This window comes from Erinaceus europaeus, chromosome 12 (genome assembly GCF_950295315.1).
Source record: "Erinaceus europaeus chromosome 12, mEriEur2.1, whole genome shotgun sequence".
In the NCBI taxonomy this organism is placed as follows: Eukaryota; Metazoa; Chordata; class Mammalia; order Eulipotyphla; family Erinaceidae; genus Erinaceus; species Erinaceus europaeus.
This window is the reverse complement of record NC_080173.1, coordinates 75,938,422-75,959,661: the sequence shown is the minus strand read 5'-3', so window position 1 is coordinate 75,959,661 and position 21,240 is coordinate 75,938,422. Positions and strand designations below refer to the sequence as shown.

Below are 21,240 nucleotides of genomic sequence, written 5' to 3'. Positions count from 1 at the left end.
CTCTGCTAGCTCCATGGCCAGCCCTGTGGATGTAGCTTACAGGTGATCAACTTGAGGAAAGGGCTGCAGGGGTGATTAAGGAAGCTGTGACAAGGAAAGGTTGGAGAGTAGGGAGCAGGGACTGCAGGGTCTACTGAGGCTGGGGCCCAAGGCTCTCACAGGGAGTCCTGGCTCAACCCCCACCCTAGTTCACAGACTGTGCCAATGGCTTTGGGCTTCACCAAAGTAAGTGGACCACATTCAGCAAAGGGCCGCTGCTGGAGATGGAGTGGGTGTGTGCAGCCCAGCCCTGTCCTGACACTGACACCTATGAGCACTGGTCTTCCTGAGGTCAAGATACAGGTGAGCAGTGACTCTCTAGTGGGACACCCACAGTCCCTTCTTTCTGGAAATCCTGTCTGTGGGTCTGTTTATTTATTCCTTAATCTGGATTGCTGCGTGCTGCAAATGAATGGGACATGGGCTTTTTTAGTTTGCTTGTGAAATTTATCTCCATCACCTAAGCTCTAATAGGACCAGGTTCCACACAGATTCTGGGTAGAAGGCATTATTACACCTCCAGCCTCTTCCAGAGTTACTAAAACAGTTAGCTGAAGGGCTTCGGGCTCTGCTGACAGACCTAGGAGCCTCCACTGATGGCTCTAGGGCTCTTTAGCTGCCTCCACAGTGGGAGATGCTCTGCTTCAAAGGCAAAAAACAAGGACTTGCTTTCAGTCTTTGCAGGATTTCAATCCTGACTCTGCTACCGGTCCTTGAAGCTCTGAATGTCTGGAAGTCTAATAAACAGGAATGTAGAGGCCTGGGAGGTGGCACAGTGGATGGAGCATTGGACACTCAAGCATGAGGTCCTGAGTTTGACTCTTTACGTTGAACGTGCCAGAGTAAGGCTCTGGTTCTCTCTCCCTCTCCATCCTAAGTTAACAAATAATCTTAAGGAAAGAAAAAAAAAAGGTAATACTTGTCTCCTCCCCATCTACAGAATGAAAATAATGTGGAGTAAAGGTTTTACATGGAACGTGGCACACTATAAAAAGCTCTTACAAGTGCTAGGTCCCTTACCCTTTCTGTGCAGCAGCCTCTAAGAAACTCACCTTGTTACCTCCTCACCTACTTCCTATTAGACTTCCCTCACTCACTCCAAAGCTAACCTTATCAAAGCAAGGACTGCAAAAGCTGAATAAGGGCAAGAGACTGGCATACTTTAACGATGACTCTTTAGTCACTATCAGGCCATCCCATCATCTGGGGCCCTAGTCGGGGAGTCCTGAGATTCCCAAACAGACATGATGGGCCTAGGCCTCGAATAAATCCCTCTCCACTGTTACCGGTCATCTCTATCAGGAACAATACAACAGACCCCTTTGTGGGCCCCCATAGGACCTTGCCCTCAATGTGGATCAACAATGCTAAAGAATGTTCCAGCCTCTGAAGGGAGGATGGACAGCATACTCTATGCTACACCTGAGGAAGATGGGTCGATATTGAGGCAGCTTGGAATGCTCATACTCATGACCACAGAATGTGAGCTCAGATCTACAGGGATGCAGAGGCCACAGAGGCTTCTAAGCTGAATATGGGCCCCAGATCACATCAAATCGATGGGGTTTACAGTCAACAATATTTATACCCCTTTCCCATATAGGGAGGGAGCTACTCTCTTCCCTGATCCAGCTTTCTGGTCCTTTTCCCAGCCAAGACATCATCTCCCCAGACAATAAGTTGGATCCGGGGGTCGGGTGGTGGCGCAATGGGTTAAGCGCATGTGGTGCAGAGCGCAGGGACCGGCGTAGGGATCCCGGTTCGAGCCCCCGGCTCCCCACCTGCAGGGGAGTCGCTTCACAGGTGAAGCAGGTCTGCAGGTGTCTGTCTTTTTCTCCCCGTTTTCCCCTCCTCTCTCCATGTCTCTCTCTGTCCTAACAACAAACGTAAACAATGGCAATAATAATAACCACAATGAGGCTACAACAACAAGGGCAACAAAAAGGGGGGAAAAATGGCCTCCAGGAGCGGCGGATTCATGGTGCAGGCACCAAGCCCAGCAATAACCCTGGAAGAAAAAAAAAAAGTTGGATCCACCTGCATATCAGATTTCAGGCTCAGGGGAAAAAGAAAAATAACTAGTATAGCCACAGGCCCTTTGAAATATAACTAAAATATGCCTACTAGCTATCTACAGAATGGAGATGTCCCCCACCCCCAACTCTTCTTCTGCACTATTCCAGCCTTTAGGTTCATGATTAGTCAACTTGTTTGGCTTTGTATGTTAACTCACTTTTCAGCCACCAGGTTCCAGATGCTAGCATGATGCCAACCAGACTTCCCTGCATAGACAACCCCACCAATGTGTCCTGGAGCTCAGCTTCCCCAGAGCCCGTCCCTCTAGGGAAAGAGAGGGGCAGGCTGAGAGTATGGATTGATCTCTAAATGCCCATATTCAGTGGGGAAGAAATTAAAGAAGCCATACCAGACCTTCCACCTTCTGCATCTCACAATGACCTTGGGTCCATACTCCCAGATGGTTAAAGAATAGGAAAGCTATCAAGGGAGGGGATGGGATATGGAGTTCTGGTGGTGGGAATTGTGTGGAGTTGTACCCCTCTTATCCTATGGTTTTGTCAGTGTTTCCTTTTCATAAATTAAAAAAGAAGAAGAAGAAGAAAAGAAACTCACCTTGTTCTTCTGGTTACATGTCAAGCATGCAATGTACATGCAATGCCAGAGATCAAACTCAGAACTTCATGCTAAAGAGTCTAAGAGGGGAGGGAAGACAGCATTAGTTATGCAGAACTCTAGTGACTAAGGCTCCAAAGTTCCAGGTTCAATCCTTGTGCCACTATAAGCCAGAGCTGAGCAGTATTCTAATAAAATACATAATTAAGGGAGTCAGATTCCAAGTGGATCAAGGACTTGGATGTTAGACCAGAAACTACCAGATACTTAGAGGAAAATATTGGCAGAACCCTTTTCTGCATAAATTTTAAAGACATCTTCAATGAAACAAATCCAATTACAAAGAAGACTACGGCAAGTATAAACCTATGGGACTACATCAAATTAAAAAGCTTCTGTACAGCAAAAAAAAACAAAAAAAAAACCCCAAAAAAACACTACCCAAACCAAGAGACCCCTCACAGAATGGGAGATCTTTACATGCCATACATCAGATAAGAGTTTAATAACCAACATATATAAAGAGCTTGCCAGACTCAACAACAAGACAACAAATAACCCCATCCAAAAATGGGGGGGAGGACATGGACAGAATATTCACCACAGAAGAGATCCAAAAGGCCAAGAAACACATGAAAAAATGCTCCAAGTCTCTGATTGTCAGAGAAATGCAAATAAAGACAACAATGAGATACCACTTCACTCCTGTGAGAATGTCATACATCAGAAAAGGTAACAGCAGCAAATGCTGGAGAGGGTGTGGGGTCAAAGGAACCCTCCTACACTGCTGGTGGGAATGTCAATTGGTTCAACCTCTGTGAAGAACAGTCTGGAGAACTCTCAGAAGGCTAGAAATGGACCTACCCTATGACCCTGCAACATCCATGACCCAACACATCCATCCAAAAAGATCTGTGTACATATATGTTCTTGGCAGCACAATTTGTAATAGCCAAAACCTGGAAGCAACCCAGTTGTCCAACAACAGATGAGTGGCTGAGCAAGTTGTGGTATATATACACAATGGAATACTACTCAGCTGTAAAAAAATGGTGACTTCACCGTTTTCAGCCGATCTTGGATGGACCTTGAAAAAAATCATGTTGAGTGAAATAAGTCAGAAACAGAAGGATGAATATGGGATGATCTCACTCTCAGGCAGAAGTTGAAAAACAAGATCAGAAAAGAAAACACAAGTAGAACCTGAAATGGAATTGGCGTATTGCACCCAAGTAAAAGACTCTGGGGTGGGTGGGTGGGGAGAATACAGGTCCATGAAGGATGACAAATGACATAGTGGGGGTTGTATTGTTAAATGGGAAACTGGGGAATGTTATGCATGTACAAACTATTGTATTTACTGTTGAATGTAAAACATTAATTCCTCAATAAAAAAAATAGTACTAAAAAAATTAAAAAGATAAAATAATAAAATAAAATAAATTTTAAAAAATAGGGAGAGAGCATACAGTTATACAAAAAGACTTTTATGTCTCAGGTCCCAGGTTTAATCCCTGGTATCAACCTAAGACAGAGCTGAGCAGTGTTCTGGTTAATCAAATAAGAAAGCAAATGAACAAAGCCATCTGCATTTTTTCCCCTTACAACTGACATTTACACCAAATAACACAAAATCCAAAGATTTCTCAACAAAATGATGGATGGTGGAACTAGAGGGCTTAAACACTTGACATTCAGGTAGAATAAGCTCGTGAACTCTCTCCAGTCGTAAGGCTCAGTTTTGCTACATATAGAGAAGCTGGCAAACAATGTAGAGGAAACAAATATTGAGCCAGTGAGTACATAATTTCCAACATCAGAAGAGTGACTTGAAGAAAATTAAAGGTCACAAGAATACATAGGAAAGAAACAGAAAGATGAACTCTTAGAAAAATTAAAAAATCACTGGGCTTTAGTGCTATGACACACGTGAAATTAAAATACAATAAATATTTATTAGGCAAATAATTAACAATATTTAAACACTTTATACAAAAATTTATCATTGAATCATTAGTCAAAGTTATTAGAAGTTTAACAATGCAAAGACCACGTAGGAGTCTGGCTTCAATTAACAGAGGATGGGCAAAGCTGGCCATCAGACCTGTCTCAGACTATTCTGTTTTCTAGAAAAGAGGACCAACATCTTTTTAATTTCCAACTTCCACATGTGTGAAAACCAAAAGTTTTATTTAAAACATTTCACACTCACATAAACAAGCTCTCAAGAATTCACATTAGGCTTATGTAACAAGTATACATGTCTACATATTTCTGTGTCTTTATGACAGAGTTACTCATACAGTTCAACCTGAAAATAATCCGTCTGCACAGAATGTCTCCCTTTACTCACTGAAATAACCCACCCACGGCATACTCTTCCCACTATCACAAGCACAAAGGATATAAACAAGCCTACTGTTTTGCCATCTAAAATGCTTTCATTTTTTGGAGGCGAAAGAAAGGGTGGTGAAAGGAAACATTTAAAAAGGCAGAAATATATTTAAAAAAAAATTTTTTAAGTAAGCAGAAGAGGATGGAGATAAAAACCAAGATTCCAGAAAATTAGCTGCCCTGCTTCCAATTCCACTATCTTGTACTAACTCATCTTTCTCTTGATGCTCTCTGAGCAGCTCCTCTTCAAGCACAAACTGGAAAAAGAGAATGCCTTCTGCTTTCTTGAAGATTTCTGATATAAATTATAGGCCGTGTCAAGAATGTATGCGGCGAGGTTGATAGTTCCTGGACATAAGCAAATTCCAGGCACTAGGAAGGTCTGGATTCTATTTTCTGCTGATAGAAAAACCCAGCCCATCAGTGCCCAGAATGGATTGTAGAAGGAAGAGACCAAGCAGTTGTCTGAGTCTTCAGGCACCCCTGAAAGTTCACATTGGATGGAGCTTCCTGTAGGAACTGTAGGTGACCGTGGTTCAGTCCCTGACTACCTGGAACTGATTCCAACGAGCCTGATGGACTGAATGAGAGTCAGTGAGTAGAAACTGGGAGTCAGGAACCTCCATACTCTCTCCAAACACTGATGATGAAGCACCAGTTATAGTTCTCCTAGTTCGCCTTCCATCACCCGCACCATGACATACAGCTCAGCCAGGCCCACCACAGAGGCAACGATCAGTGCAGCCAGTATCCGCTGGGGATGAAGAAAATCAGGCTTAGGGGATGCAAGTCAGTGTCTAGTTCTGTAGTGTCTAGCACCTCCAATAAGAATAGAGACGCTCCCAGCCCAGTCTGGCGGGTGGGAGCAGGGGTGCTAGGGAGAGGTTAAAGAAGGATCCGGATTCTCACATTTTTACACGCTATCCCTTTCCCCTATGAGGCACTCTTGACTTCCCCACTGCCTACTCACCGAGGGCATTTCTGTGAAGATATACTGGCTTCCAAGGTAAGTGCAGATGAAGGCAGCTGCCACAGTAACAATGAAGTTGAAGATGGTGATGACCAGAGTCTTCACTGACCTCACTTTGGGGAGGGGTCCAGGGAAGAAACTTTTAGGTCAACATCTTTCAGAAAGTTTTCTTAATTCTGGTCTCTCCCCATGAACTGGATTTTCCCTTACAGAACAATGCTAACTATTGTTCAAGTTTAAGTCCAGAGCACATGAAAACCCAGTCCAGAAAAAAGCTTCACAACTAGATTTCCTAGTTGCTTACCTTGCTTTCCCAGTTCACTGAGAGCTGCTCCATGCCTTGAATCCTATTTGAAAAAGACAAGGCTTATACTTTTGAATGAAAATAGTTCAGAGACAGCCCAGAGGGAATTTATCTGTCAGTCTGGACTCTACTTGCTTTATACACCAGCACATGAACTCTGCCTTCTCCAGGATGCTTTTCTGGACCACAAATCAAATACTTCAGTGGCTCCCAGAAACCATCTACCTCTCTTCTACTCCAGGGAAGGCGCGCACACTTAAGTACAGTAGGAAGCCCTATCAAAAGAAAGGGTCCAAGAAAGTCACCATCTGAGTCCCAAATTAGAAATTTTATTCAATTTGCATGAAACACAGAACTTCCACAGTTACTGAATAATTTACAAACCAGGTTTCCAAACTGCTTCTTTCTGTACCTCTTTCTAGTGCAGGTCCCAGAACTCAGGGGCCACTTAGATCGCCTCATGAAGAGCAGGTCCATACCTGACAGGTGACATTGCGGGTAATCCGTTTATATTCCTCATTGGCCAGCTGTATCTTGATTTTTTCTAGTCGAGCAACTAGCTCTGGGTTCTGAAAGAGGAAAACCAAAGGAGATGAATGAGATTCTTAGCTTGCAAAAAAGCATGTCACGATTATTGGTTTTATGGGAAAAAACACTTCTAGGGTGCCAGGAGACTCAAGTACCAGTTCTGCCTCCACTGTTTTGGAAATAGATTTCTATATTCTGTTCTGGTCTATTCTATTCCTACTCCTATTTCTATTCTTATTTCTACTGCTATCATTTTCTATTTTATCAGGAGGTAGGGAGGGGGAAGATCTCAGTTTTCTAAACTGCTAAGCAGGGAGGGTAATCACTAATTCCATCACTCAAGAATTTATATTATTTTGGGGCTGGGTGGTGGTGCCCTTGGTAGAGTGCATATTACAATGCACAAAGACCTAGGTTCAAGTCCCTGGTCTCCCACCTCCCACCCCCCGCAGAGATAAAGCTTCATGAGCAATGAAGCAGTGCTGCAGGTATCTCCCTCACTATTTTTCTGTCTCTGTCCACTAAGTATTTTGGGGAGAAAAAAAAAGGATTTATACTACTTCCTAAAACATTGATTTGTAAATGAGAGAGAAAGGGAGAGAGAACTCTGGTATACAGGATGCCAGGGCTTGAGCTTGAGACCACATGTGAGTCCTAAGGCCTTTTCTACTATAACACTTCCCAAGCCCAAGCACCCAAGAATTTAAAAGACAAAATTCTGAGTCTACAGGTTGATTCACAAATTTCAGTGTATCATAATTACACCCTAAGAACACTGTCCAGATTAACTCAAACAACATGCACTCATAAAGTCATTTTTCTATACAAAAATGTGTCATGACTTTACTGACAACTCAATATATCTCTTACATACCCGAGGAGGCTTCACAACTTCTGGGAGATAGATTTCACTACCTTGTAGGAGTTCATGAAGGTATAACGCTGAACCTGAAAAGAAAGGATTTCCACAAATATAATTATACAGAGAACTGAGGGCAAAGAATTAAGATCAGAGAATGTCCCTTCCATTCTTTCTATGAAAACAAAAAGTGACCATTTCTGTATCAATTCTTCTCCAAGCTCATTTTCAACTGGGAATATCCTAGTACAATTCTACATAAATACTTCCTAATGCTGCCGAGATGACTTTAACTGCCAGATTTTCATTTCTTCCCAGTAACACAGCCAACATGTAACATCTCCGCAGCTACAAGAGAACTTTCCTAAATAGGTTTAACTGACACTGATACTAAAAACTCAGAATAGTGTGCCAGCTGATCTCTTTCTAAGCTCTTTTTTAATCCCAAGTGTTTATTTTTCATGTAGAGATTTTACAGTAGTTTATAAGATTACAGAGATATAGTGCTGCATTGTACCCACCACCATTTAGTTCCAACTGTTGAGCAGACTAGTTTACCTTTTGCACTTCTGACTAAACTGCATTAATAGACAAAAGATCTTACTTGACAACTTATTTTTAACCTTTACATTCAAGGAAACTGAGGCCCAGGAAAAGAGTAATGACAAAGGGAATTATAGCACAGGTAGGATATAAACTCAGATGACATTTATGGTACAGATCTTTCAACACAGTTGTAATGCTATTTATTTATTTAACCATAGCACTGCTCAGCTCTGGCTTATGGTGGTATGGGGGATTGAACCTGGGACCCCCGAGCCTCAGGTATTAGTCTATTTATGTAATTACTATGCTATCTCCCCAACCCAATTGTAATGTTATTTAAACACACACACACACCCTTCAAATTTGACCACTCGTCTTTGAGATGAAAAGAAAGGCTGATCCTCAAACACAACCTTATGCTAAATTGGCTTTTAAAATTGTTGAAAACGAAAAAAACCGGAAGTCGGGCGGTAGCGCAGTGGGTTAAGCTCACGTGACGCAAAGAGCAAGGAACCGTGTAAGGATCCCGGTTCAAGCCCCCGGCTCCCCACCTGCAGGGGAGTCGCTTCACAGGCAGTGAAGCAGGTCTGCAGGTGTCTGTCTTTCTCTCCCGGTCTTCCCCTCCTCTCTCCATTTCTCTCTGTCCTATTTAACAATGATGACATTAGTAACAACAACAATAAAAACAAGGACAACAAAAAGGAAAATAAATAAATATTTAAAAAAGAAAGAAAGAAAAGGAAGAAACCAGAGACTAAGCAGCGGCACACGGGCACCTGGTTAAGAAGCACAAGGTTGGGAGTCGAGAGGTAGCGCAGCGGGTTAAGCGCACGTGGCGCAAAACACAAGGACCTGAGTAAGGATCCGAGCCCCCAGCTCCCCACCTGCAGGGGGGGTCCCTTCACAGGCGGTGAAGCAGGTCTGCAGGTGTCTATCTTTCTCTCCCCCTCTGTCTTCCCCTCCTCTCTCCATTTCTCTCTGTCCTCTCTAACAACGACGACAACAATAATATGTACAACAATAAAAACAAGGGCAACAAAAGGGAAGATAAATAAATAAAATAACTTTAAAAAAAGCACAAGGTTCCTGGTTCGAGCCCCTGGCTCCCCACCTGCAGGGTAGGTCACTTCAGAAGCAGCAAAGCAGGTCTACATGTTTTTGTTTTTGTTTTGCCTCCAGGGTTATTGTTGGGGCTCGGTGCCTACACTACGAATCCACTGCTCCTGTGGCCATTTTAAGAAGGGAGGGGAGGGGAGGGAAAAATAGAGAGGGGGAGAGATAGATACCTGCTTCACCGCTTGTGAAGCATCCCCCTCCCCCCGTAGGTGTGGAGTTGCGGGCTTGAACCAGGATCTTTGTGCGCGTCCTTATACTATGTGCGCTTAACCCTGCAGGTGTCTTTCTTCTCTCAAATTCTCTGTCCTATCCAATAAAATAGAAAAAATGGCCGCCAGCACCAAACCCTAACAATAACTCTGGAGACAAAAAAAAAAAAAGAGGAAGAAACTGAAGCTCTGCGGTAGCACTAAGTTGGAACTCGAACTTCCTCAGGCGTTCAGGGAGATCTGCCTGGGCCTGGAAGTGTAGCTTATTTTAAAGAAGGCAGAAACCACACAACTTTTGTTATCTGTAGGAATTCCAGTGAAAGCTGTGAAGGGAATGGGATGCCTACAGTTTAGGGGCCTACTGATTAGACTGAATAAGAATCAGCGGAGGAAGGAGAGTGATTTATTTCTCTCAGAAAAAAAAGGTATGAGGTGACTCCGGAATCGAGTAGGATTAGGACGCGTGAGGTCCCAAGTTCCACCCCTGGCACTACTTCTCTCTTAGGAAACAAGTATTTTCGTGGTCCGGGACGTGGTGTAGTGGGTAAAGCATTGGAATCTCAAGCATGAGGTCCCAAGTTCAATCCTTGGCAGCACATATGCCAGAGTGATTGCTAGTTCTTTCTCTATCTTTCTCACGAATAAATAATATTTTTAAAAAAGAAATATTTTCCTAAAATTGTTAACGGTGGGGGGGGGAAACTCCGAGTTAGAGACGGGCTCACCACTTTCTCTCAAATACTGGTGCAGATCCCGAATCAGGTGGAAAGGGACCAGCCGTGCGGGGCCACTAGGGAGATCGCTGCCCTTGTGCTTCTTCCCCAGAGAAGCCTCAAGTTCTGCGCGCAGCTTCGGGGGCAGTTGCTGCGGCTCCAGTTCACCGCCGGGGCGCAGAGCACGGACCAGTCGCTCCCCGGCAACCAGGCAAGACGCCATGTCTACCCCACCTTCCTGTCAGGTGACCCACCGCAAGCCGGCACTTCCGCCCGCTGTGCGCCGGAAGAAGCGTGGAGTTCCCGGGGCGGGGAGGGGCGGGGCAGAGGGCCCAGGGGGCGGGGACACGCGCGGGGCAGTGTGGGCCGGGGGCGGAACGCCGCCCGGCCGCGGGTCGGCCTCAGAGTCAGCTGCCGAGCGGGGTGCTCGGGCGGGACATGGCAGCCTGTGCGGCCCGGCGGGCCTTGGCTGTGGGCAGCCGGTGGTGGTCCCGGCCGCTGACCGGTGCCCGAGGGCCGATACCGCTTTGTGCGGCACGTGGAGTCGGGGCCTTCCTGCCAGCGGCGACCACGACGACGCGGAGGCACCTTTCGTCCCGGTGAGGGACGGAGCGCCGGGGCCGGGCCCGGAGTTCGGGAAGCGTGTTCCCAGCCCGCGAACAGGCCCGCAGGCCGGGCCGGCGGGTGACTGCAGCCCGAGTCCGGAGAGGGTGCCGCGCGGGGACGCGTCCTGTGGACGCTGCCTGGGACGTGTGCCGGGAGCCGAGAGAGCGCGGCCCAGAGCCCCGGGAGGCGCAGGGTCGGCTCCGAGGGGAAACCAGGAGCCCTTCCGCGGCGAACTCTCCCTCCCGGGACGGGGCCTCAGAGCGCGGCACCACTCTTAGGTTGCAAGCTTTCTCATTCAGCCCGGTCGCTTTTGACTTGAACCCCCGACTCACCCCCCCCCCCGCCCCCGTATCGGGTCATGGCCTCCCCTCAGAAAGAGACTGCAAGAGGGAAGCGAGACTCTTGAATGGGTTCCAGGACTCCGTATGGCTTTGGGGAGACTGGTTTTCTCTCTGGCCTGGGAAGGGGGCTTTGAGGCCATGTGGGCTGCAGTGAGTAGTGTCTCCGGGGCTGGCCCTAGGGGATCGGTCGGTCGGAGACGCAGGACCAAGAGGGAGGAAGCATCAAGTTCACGGCTCCAAAACCAGAACAACAGTGAGCATCCTCTAGAGGTCTAGAGTAGTTCTGTCCAGAGAAGTCACTGAGAGAACTGACCTTTTAGCCGCTGTGACTACGCACTGACACTGGGGAGACAACGATAGCCATTTATTTATAACTCAGCACCCCTGTAAAAACGGATATAAGTGGGAACAAAAGCTAGATGGTGAGACAGTGCAGTCAGTCTGCAGCCTGGGAGGTGGCGCGTGTGAGGAAGCACCGGGGCTCTCAAGCAGATGGTCTCGAATTCCATCCCCAGCGTCGCAGGTGCAGGAGTGCTGCTCTCGGCTTCTCTCTTTCCTCCTCTCTCTTACATAACTAAATAAATCATCAAAAAGAGAGAGTACAGTAAGAAAATTAGAGATAATTGAACCCTTCAAGAATGGGGTATGGATTGCAGCTGAGGGAAGGAGATGTACATGGAAATACAATACATAACATACTCTTTGAGCACTGTATACAAGGCTCAGAGGGGGGACACCGGCTAATCAGACACAGTCATTGCTCTTAGGCAACTTACAGTCTCTAATGGAGATAAGACGTGTGCATATAACTAAAATGCAAGATGGGAAGGGCAGTTAAAATGCTGTGGGAAATCAGGAGGGTGTGTCCGTGGGGTGGGAGTGGTAATACAAGGACACAGACAGGGTGTATGAGTATGATATGAGGAATGCTAGGAGTGGAGAATCAAATGACTTGGGGATGCTCAGACCTGACACGGAAACCAAGGAGAGTCCTGTTATTGGACCCTAAAGGAGGGAAGGCAGAGCCTCTGTGATGTGCCACTTTGGCAGGACTTGTACCTACTTTGACTGGTCTCAGTGCCCCAACCCTTTGGCTTTCTTTCTGTCTTGACCCGGTCATGTTATAGTAGCTTCTCATGGATAGGTACCATTACTGTGCCAGTTTTTGTTTGTTTTTCTTTGTGTGTGTGTGTGTGTGTGCCTTTTTTTTTTTTTTTTCCTCCAGGGTTATTGCTGGGGCTCGGTGCCTGCACTACGAATCCACTGATCCTGGAGGCTGTTTTTTCCCTTTTGTTGCCCTTGTTGTTTATCTTTGTTATTACTGCTGTCATTGTTGGTTAGGACAGAGAGAAATCGAAAGAGGAAGAGAAGACAGAGAAGGGGAGAGAAAGATAGACACCTGCAGACCTGCTTCACCGCTTGTGAAGCAACCCCCCCCCACCAGCCCACAGGTGGGGAGCTGGGGCTCGAACTGGGATCCTTACGTCGGTCCTTGCACTTTTTTGCTATGTGTGCTTAACCTGCTGTGCTACCGTCTGGCCCCTACCATATCAGTTTTTTTTTTAATTTAATGTTCTATTTCTTTCCCAATCAGAAACCGTCCAGAGGGCAAAGTTTTGGAGACAGTTGGTGTGTTTGAAGTGCCAAAACAGAATGGAAAATATGAAACTGGGCAGGTAAGTGCTGGGTTGGGTCATTTCTCATCTCAGAATGTGGCCCAGAGCCCTGAGTTATTCAGGACTGGGACTGATTGGGAAACTAATAATTCTCACAGAGAAATTCTTATTTCCTCAATGGGGTAGACCAGACTATAAGATAAGGCTTGTTTTTTTTCCCTGAATTTGAGTACATTCCATGATCATTGAGTTAGCTCTTCAATGTAATACAATGCAATGGCTAGTGGGCTTCCAGAAAAGTAAATCTTTGCTGCTATGTCACAGCTGAACTGACTACACTATAGTAAGCCCTGGATGAGGCTCTTTTTCTGTATCACTTATACCAGATCAAGTGAGATGGATTTAGAGCCCTTGTAGATAAGGACTTTTTGCTTATTCAAGATTTTTTTTCCTTTTGTGTGCCTACAGTGGGCTGGACATTGTTTGTTGGAGTAAACTATTGATAGAAATCAGTGATTTCATAGAGCTTATAGTGTAGAAAGGAATTATGGGGGGGGCAGGTGGTAGTGCACCTTGTTAAGTGCACATATTTCAGTGCTCGAGGACCCAGGTTCAAGCCCCTGGTCCCCACCTGCAGGGCAAAAGCTTCATGACTGGTAAAGCAGGGCTACAGGTGAGTCTCTGTCTCCCTATCTCCCTCTCCTCTCTCAATTTCTCTCTGTCTCTATCCAGTGATAAATAAAAATATAAAACGTATATTTAAAATATTAGAAAAATACCTTTTTTAAAAAAGGAATTGTGGTTTGCAAATTGTCCGTGAATTGGTGGAAGGAAAGGTTTCCTAGAGACCTAAGCTCTGGCCTAAGAGATAAGCAGAAGCCCTCCAGGTGGAGAAGGTGAGCATGCTCCGAAGTCGCCCTGGGTGGATCACTGAAAGCAACAAGAGAGTGTCAAGACCTGCACTGGAGTTGCCACCACTGTGATCCTAGTGGTCACCTGCATGGACTTGCTGGACTCACAGAGGTCTCTCTTTCCTCCCAGCTATTCCTTCATAGTGTTTTTGGCTACCGAGGTGTTGTCCTGTTCCCCTGGCAGGCCAGACTGTATGACCGGGATGTGGCTTCTGCAGCTCCTGAAAAGTAAGTTTCCCTTATCATTGGGCCTCACAGTTTCCTCAAGAGAAGATCTGACTCGTGGCTCATGGACATACGTAATTGGAGCCCCCGAGGGTGATGACTATACCTTCTGAGGCCATAGAGCAGTGCCAGGGTGCCTTCCCGGCATTGCTACCTGTGGAGACAAAATTGCTGAGTGCCCGTGATAGTCTTAAACCAGAAGGGTCCCTTCAGGCCTCTCCAGAATGTCCCTAAGCTACTCTCAGTTTTCATTGGTAAATATCACAGGGCATTTCAGGGACTAGTTGTTTTCATCTTGTCTCTTAGAAGAAGATTTATTTAAGGCCCAGGAAGTGGTGCAATAATGCCACAGATGGAACTCAGAATCTCCATTTTTATCTACTGCAACACCTCCTGGGTCACTGTCCTCACCTCTGTTTCTCTGTGTCTATCAAAAGAAGAAAAATAATGGTCACTAGAAGTGGTGTAATTGTCATGCAGGCACTGAGCCCCAGTGACAACCCTGGTGACAAGAAAAAAAGAGACCTATTTTCAGTAATTGAGGTGTCAGAAGTGGGTTCTCTAGGACTTCAGGCAGCAATTCAGTTTTCTTAACACAGCCTCCTTCTTCTAAGAAGCATCCAGAGAATTAGACAAATGGTGGCTTTGTGCCATGGGTCCCCCACACTCCATTATTTACCTCTGCCCAGAGAGTGACAAGGCAGAGTGCTGATGGGATGGTGCTTCACTCAGATCAGACACCTGTCTGCAGGTGAGAAGGTGGTAGGGTAATGAGACAGATACTGCTGTGGTTCTTAGGACAACATTGAGATTTTTCTACCCCACAGAGCAGAGAACCCTGCTGGCCATGGCTCCAAAGAGGTGAAAGGCAAAACTCACACTTACTATCAGGTGCTGATTGATGCCCGAGACTGTCCTCATATAGTAAGTAAGCAAGATGGCTGGGTTTGGGGATTCTCTCCACTGGAAAGACTTGAACCCTGATAGGAACAAAGGCAGGGGGTGGGGGACACTGAGCTCAGATCAGTACTGGACCCCAAATACTTAAGATGGTGACCAAGAAAGTCTCTGACTTGTTTCTTGCTTTGTTTAGTCTCAGAGATCTCAGACAGAAGCTGTGACTTTCTTGGCTAACCATGATGACAGCCGGGCCCTCTATGCCATTCCAGGTAAGTTGTGAGCACATCGTGAGTGGGGCTTTTTCATTGAGGAGTCTGGTACATTCCAGGGAGAGAATGCTGATACCTTTCTACTGTCATTTTGTTGTTGGGGGAGGGATTACAGATGCTGAGAACAGTGATGCCAGGGTCTTTCCACGTTGGGCCAAGACAAAAACTGTTTCTTCTGAGTCCTGCTCTTCTCTCTTATGTTGGTCTCACTATCTCTTTATCTCTCCTTGGCAGGCCTTGACTATGTAAGCCATGAAGACATCCTTCCCTACACTTCTACTGATCAGGTTCCCATCCAACATGAGCTCTTTGAAAGATTTCTTCTGTATGACCAGACAAAAGGTAATCCTTGTCAGGATGGAAAGCTAGAGTAGGCAGGACCTTTTAAGAGAATACTGCAGAAATAATTTCAGGGGGCTGGGAGATAGTTCCCCTGGTAAAGCATACACTTTACCATGCTCAAGAATCCTGGTCCCAGTCCCCAGCCGTATATGGGAGCACTAGGCAAAGGGAAACCTCATAACTAGTGGAACAGTGTTGTTATGTCTCTTTTTTTTAAATTTTTTTTTTATTATTATATTTATTTATTGGATAGAGACAGCCAGAAATCAAGAGGGAAGAGGGTAATAGAGAGGGATAGAGACAGAGAGGCGCCTGCAGCCTTGCGTTACCACTCGTAAAGCTTTCCCCCTGCAGGTGGGGACCAGGGGCTCAAACCCAGGTGCTTGCGCATTGCAATACATGCGCTTAACCAGATGTGCCACCACCCGGCCTTGTGATGTCTCTCTTCTCACTATCTCTCCCTTTTTGTCTCTCATCTGTTGGAGAGGGATCTGTCAGTAGCTGTGGAATTGCAAGACTTAGAAAGCCATGACAGGGGCCTGGTGGCAGCACACCTGGTTGAGCGCACATGTTACAATGAGCAAGGACCCAAGTTGGAGCCCTTGGTCCCCACCTGCCGGGGGAAAGCTTCACAAGTCATGAAGCAGTGCTGCAGGTGTCTCTCTCTTTCCCTCTCTATCACTCCCTTCCCTCTCAATTATTGGCCATCTCTATTCGATAAATAAATAAAGATAATAATAATTATATATATATGTATATGAAAAAAAGGAAGCCTTGACAGCAAAAAATATATTTTAAAAAATTTCTTCCTTGGGGCTGGGTGGTGGTGGTGCACCCAGTTGAGTGCACAGGTTACAGTGCACAAGGACCCACGTTTGAGCCCCGTCTCCGCCTTCAGGGGGAAAGGTTTGCAAGTGGTAAAGCAGTATTGCGGCTGTCTCTCTACCTCTCTTATCACCCCCTTCCCTCTAGATTTAAGTATTTTGTTGATTTTTATTTTAATGAGAGAGAGAGAGAGAGAGAGAGAGAGAGAAAGACTGTGTGTGTATTAGACCAGAGCACAGAGCACTGCTCAACTCTGGCTAATGGTGGTGCTGAGAATTGAATCTGGGAATCAAAAGCCTCAGGCATGGAAGTCTTTTGCATAACTATTATGAATAATAATGACTTTTAAATCAAAAGGTAATTTTAGTGCTGTGTTTTTATAACTTTCTTCAACTTCCCATTAGACTTCTCAGGTAGATGACTAGCATAGATTTTTTTTTTTTTGCCTCCTGGGTTATTGCTGGGGCCCGGTGCTTGCACTACAAATCCACTGCTCCTGGAGGCCATTTTTTTTTCTTATTGTTGTTGCTGCTGCTGCTGTTGCTGTTGTTGGACAAGACAAAGAGAAATCAAGAGAGGCAGGGAAGACAGAGAAGGGGAGAGAAAGATAGACACCTGGAGACCTGCTTCACTTGTGAAGCGACTCCCCTGCAGGTGGGGAGCCAGGGGATTGAACCTGGGATCCTTGTGTGTGTCCTTGCTCTTCGCACTATGTGCACCTAACCCAGTGCACTATGGTCCGGCCCCGAATAGATTTTTTTTATTAGGTAAAGGGAGAGAGAACTAGAGCATTACTCTCACGTGTGATGCTTTCAGGATCCTATGCCCACAAGCACAGCACTTTTTGTGCCAACCCCCTCTCCCTGGGCTGCTGATGGCTAGTATCTCTCTCTTTTTTTTAAAAGATTTTATTTATTAATGAGAAAGATAGGAGGAGAGAGAGAAAGAACCAGCTATCACTCTGGTACATGTGCTGCCAGGGATTGAACTTGGGACCTCAAGCTTGAGAATCCAGTGCTTTATCCATTGCACCACTTTCCAGACCACATATCTCCTAATAAAAAGGATTAAGGCTCAGGGGTGATGAATAAATGATTCATTACTGCTAGTTTGTGGGAGAGCAAGATCTGAAAGCCAGATTCCATTACTCTTCTCACCGTGCCACACACCTTAGAAGGTAGCCCTGTGCCTTCTCCCAGCCTGCACTTGTGCTTGGATACCTTAATTTACCTGGGCCACTCTTACGAATATATTTTAGAAGCAGTTGGACAGCAGGCACCCTGCTCTGGACTCTGGCCTGGACTAACCAGTTTTCTCTTATCCTAGCACCCCCTTTTGTGGCTCGTGAGACACTACGGGCATGGCAAGAAAAGAATCACCCCTGGCTGGAGCTCTCTGATGTCCACCGGGAAACAACTGAGAATATCCGTGTCACCGTCATCCCCTTCTATATGGGCATGAGGGTATGTGCCCCATTTGGGTCCTTCCACCACCCCAAATTCTGTGTGATGTCCTAATGTGACTACTAGAGAGGGTTCTAAATTTAAACCACATGCATGGGCTCAGGTGCTGCTTGTATTGGATGAGGCTGAACAGCCTCTTGACAATGGCTGACCAAGAGCTGGAGCAGGGAAACTTCCAGGTTCTAGGAAGGAGTCCTCTAGGCCAACTCTTCCTCCTTCTCTTAGGAGCCTTTCCTTTTGAGCCATATTTATGAAGAACAGACACATACTTGTCTAAATCTGTGTTACTTTTATACAGTAGTGAAACACTTATTGAGCTGTTTCTTTCCTGGCTGTGCTAGGTCCTAAGGACATGGATAGAAATATGAATGTAGCACTCACCTTGCATTCTAGGACCTCCTAGCAGTGGGCAAAGTCAATATTCAGATATCAATTATAGTAATAAAGTTGGACTATGGGAGGGCAGTGACCTGGGACAGCAGGGGGGGGATGGGCTGGCAGGGAGAATGATGATAAAGGGAAGAGCCTCGAGCTGATTCCCATGGGCATCCAGCTCTCCTGGAGATCTTGGTTGGGTGAGGAGGGGAGCAAGGAATACGTTCTGGAAAGACTTCTCCCTGTGCGCTTGGTGGCCATAATCCAGTCATTATCATCCTGCAGATCTTTGCAGCTTTCTTCTGTGTCTGCAGCCTTCCTGGAATATGTCTACTCCAGTGGAGAGATGTTGATTGGAACAGACTTGATTCTGCCCAGTGGGACTGAAATTCTTTTGTTTTTTCCCCAGGAAGCCCAGAATTCCCATGTGTACTGGGTGAGTGTCTCCCTCGGGGGAGGTGACCCAGGAGGTGTACCAGGGAGGGCAGTTTTGGAGTGGAGCTCACCTCCTTGGTGGTGGCAGGACTATACACTATCAGCCTTTTGTATTTAAGAAATCTGGGTTAAGTTTTCTTCCTTACATGTGAATTCTCTCCTTTGCCCTCACAGTGGCGCTACTGTATCCGCTTGGAGAACCTTGATAGTGACGTGGTACAGCTCCGGGAGCGACACTGGAGGATATTCAGTCTGTCTGGCACATTGGAGACAGTTCGAGGCCGAGGGGTAGTGGGCAGGGTGAGCATCATTGGTCTAAAATGTCCAGTTTCTGGTTCTGCACAGCAGACCTGGACAGAGGCTTCCTCCTCTGTGGTTAGGGACAGAGGCTTGGTTTGTAAATGCATTGGACTGTTTTAGGTTAGAAACCTTACCTCTGTGGGGACTGAGCAAAACAGCTCATTTGGATAGTGCACTGCTTTGCCATGTGCACAACCCAGATTTAAGCCCAGCCCCACTGTACTGAAGGAAGCATCAGTACTGTGGCCTTACTCTCTCCCTCTGCCACTTTGTCTCTGTTTGTATCTAAAGATCAAACAAACAAACAAACAAAGAAAAACACTCCACAGGTGAAAAGTGAGAATACAAGCTAGGAAGATAGCACAGTGGTGGTGCATGGGACTCACATGTTCGTTTTCTGGTTCAGCTCCTGGCGCCACTAATACTCAGATCTGAGCTAAGTGGTGTCCCTCCACTCCCTCCCTTCTTCTCCTTTCCCAGAGTCCTTTGGGTTTGCTTATTTTTTATAGAGGGAGAAAGAGAACCAGAGCATCACTCTGGCACATGCAATGGCAGGGATCAAACTCAAGACCTTATACTTGAAAATTCAATGTTTTATCCACTACACCACCTCCTGGGCCACAACCAGATTACTTTTCTTACTGCAAAAATGGAGATTTCTCCCATTACCATATGTTTGCTTGAGTACTGCCATGGTGTATAGTAGATAAGCAATCAGCATGTGGCACTGAAAAAGATATTTAGAGATTAAGTTCTGTACCCAGCATCATTGTCTGGTGTCCTCAGACATTCAGTCTGAGACTTTTCTCCAGAGTTAGAGTAAGAGGCCTAAATCAACTGTCCTGCTGTGGGAGGAGGATCGAGGGGGCAGACATTGTTCCAGTGCTCTGTTGAGGGGACATCCAGTCTGACACACTTGCAGTCAGCACTCACAGGAGATCGGAAATGTCTGGCTTGACCCATTTTGCCTGAACCTCACAGGAACCAGTGTTATCCAAGGAGCAGCCTGCATTCCAGTACAGCAGCCACGTCTCCCTGCAAGCTTCCAGTGGGCACATGTGGTGAGTCAGCACATGCTGTATCTCCTCCCCCTATGAATCTCTGTCGTATAAAAAAATAAAATTAAGGGAGTCGGGCAGTAGCGCAGCGGGTTAAGCGCACATGGCGCAAAGCACAAGGACTGCATAAGGATCCGGGTTCAAGCCCCCGGCTCCCCACCTGCAGGGGAGTCGTTTCACAAGTGGTGAAGCAGGTCTGCAGGTGTCTGTCTTTCTCCCCCCCCCCCCCCCCGTCTTTCCCTCCTCTCTCCATTTCTTTGTCTTATCCACAGCAACATCAATCATAACTACAACAATAAAACAAGGGCAACAAAAGGGAATAAATAATAAATATTTAAAAAATAAAATAAAACTCTCCCCCCCAAAAAATTTTTTTAAATAAAACAAGGGGAAAATGGCCATCAGGAGTTATGAAATCATGGTGCAGGCACCAAGCCCTACCAATAGCCATGGTGGTAAAAAGAAAAGAGAATTTGGGCCACAGAATCTGGTGGTTGACACTGCAGAACTGCTCATGTAGTTGGTTTCTTTCCCTGGTGTTTCACTCTTTAACCTGAAATTATAATTGGACAACTTATGCAGTGAACATTTAGAAGGAGCTCTTGGATCTCCAGATTAATGTTAATACTGTCATGAGCCCAGCAGAGAGCCCAAGCCTGTCTCATTCTGCAGCTGGGGGCAAGAGACTTGTCTAGATGCTCAGGAAGGCTCTCGTACTCACTTCTAAAAACAGCTTCTTTCTGACCATAGGGGCACGTTCCGCTTTGAGAGGCCAGATGGCTCCCACTTTGATGTCCGGATCCCTCCTTTCTCACTGGAAAGCAATAAAGATGAGAAGACACCACCCTCAGGCCTTCACTGGTAGAACACCTAAAGCCCTGAGTGTCCAGACTCAGTCCCTGAAGAACAACTGTCACCCCACAATTGCTGCAGAACTCTTTTTCTCTCCATCATGGGTCACAATAGGTCTCCGAATTGTTTTTGCTCTTTGATTATAGAGTTCTTTTAGGGGGAGGTAGTATGTAACTGTTTTCTTCAGAAGACCCATGGAGGACTCCTCCAAGGCTGGGCTTCTCCTTAAGTCCTGCCTACACTGTGCTTCAGTTAACCTTTCCACCATGAACTCTGTTCAGCTGTCTCAGGCCTGGAGGGGTTTTCTGGCCTGTCACACAAGTTTGGAATGTGAGATCTGGTTAATAAACTAGTGCACGCTTGGCCCGCACCTGCTCACAGGACTTCAGGCTCCCTTTCTAACCCAGAAGGAA

General features: G+C 46.1%; 2 protein-coding genes across 3 annotated transcripts; one reads left to right on the top strand and one right to left on the bottom strand.

The window, feature by feature from the left end:
* Window positions 1–4,605: 4,605 nt before the first annotated feature.
* Window positions 4,606–10,562, bottom strand: TMEM199 (transmembrane protein 199). 2 transcript variants are annotated; one of them, XM_016191531.2, is made up of 6 exons: window positions 10,322–10,562; window positions 7,741–7,814; window positions 6,818–6,907; window positions 6,339–6,381; window positions 6,035–6,090; window positions 4,606–5,818 (listed from the first exon to the last, which is right to left on the bottom strand). In XM_016191531.2, exons 1-6 carry the CDS (start codon window positions 10,530–10,532, stop codon window positions 5,723–5,725), a joined length of 570 nt encoding a protein of 189 aa, XP_016047017.1. In that variant the 5' UTR covers window positions 10,533–10,562; the 3' UTR covers window positions 4,606–5,722. The 2 variants fall into 2 exon arrangements, with proteins under 2 accessions (XP_016047017.1, XP_007530776.1); XM_007530714.3 differs by having other exon boundaries at window positions 6,035–6,147; window positions 10,322–10,561.
* Window positions 10,563–10,664: 102 nt separating this feature from the next.
* On the top strand, window positions 10,665–21,210 carry POLDIP2 (DNA polymerase delta interacting protein 2). Its single transcript, XM_007530718.3, has 11 exons — window positions 10,665–10,908; window positions 12,851–12,932; window positions 13,914–14,011; window positions 14,836–14,932; window positions 15,102–15,177; window positions 15,412–15,519; window positions 17,671–17,807; window positions 18,592–18,618; window positions 18,792–18,917; window positions 19,899–19,978; window positions 20,726–21,210. The coding sequence occupies exons 1-11, from the start codon at window positions 10,748–10,750 to the stop codon at window positions 20,838–20,840; spliced, it is 1,107 nt and encodes a 368-aa protein (XP_007530780.1). The 5' UTR covers window positions 10,665–10,747; the 3' UTR covers window positions 20,841–21,210.
* The last annotated feature ends 30 nt before the right edge of the window (window positions 21,211–21,240 follow it).

Excerpts from the sequence above, each read along its gene's own strand:
- TMEM199 (XM_007530714.3), bottom strand. The coding sequence starts at position 10,532 with ATGGCGTCTTGCCTGGTTGCCGGGGAGCGACTGGTCCGTGCTCTGCGC. Across the intron at positions 7,815-10,321 it reads CCAGTATTTGAGAGAAAGTG|GTTCAGCGTTATACCTTCAT; the intron begins GTGAGCCCGTCT and ends CTTTCTTTTCAG. Across the intron at positions 6,382-6,817 it reads CCCGCAATGTCACCTGTCAG|GATTCAAGGCATGGAGCAGC; the intron begins GTATGGACCTGC and ends TTTTTCAAATAG.
- POLDIP2 (XM_007530718.3), top strand. The coding sequence starts at position 10,748 with ATGGCAGCCTGTGCGGCCCGGCGGGCCTTGGCTGTGGGCAGCCGGTGG. Across the intron at positions 12,933-13,913 it reads GAAAATATGAAACTGGGCAG|CTATTCCTTCATAGTGTTTT; the intron begins GTAAGTGCTGGG and ends CTTTCCTCCCAG. Across the intron at positions 19,979-20,725 it reads GCTTCCAGTGGGCACATGTG|GGGCACGTTCCGCTTTGAGA; the intron begins GTGAGTCAGCAC and ends TTCTGACCATAG.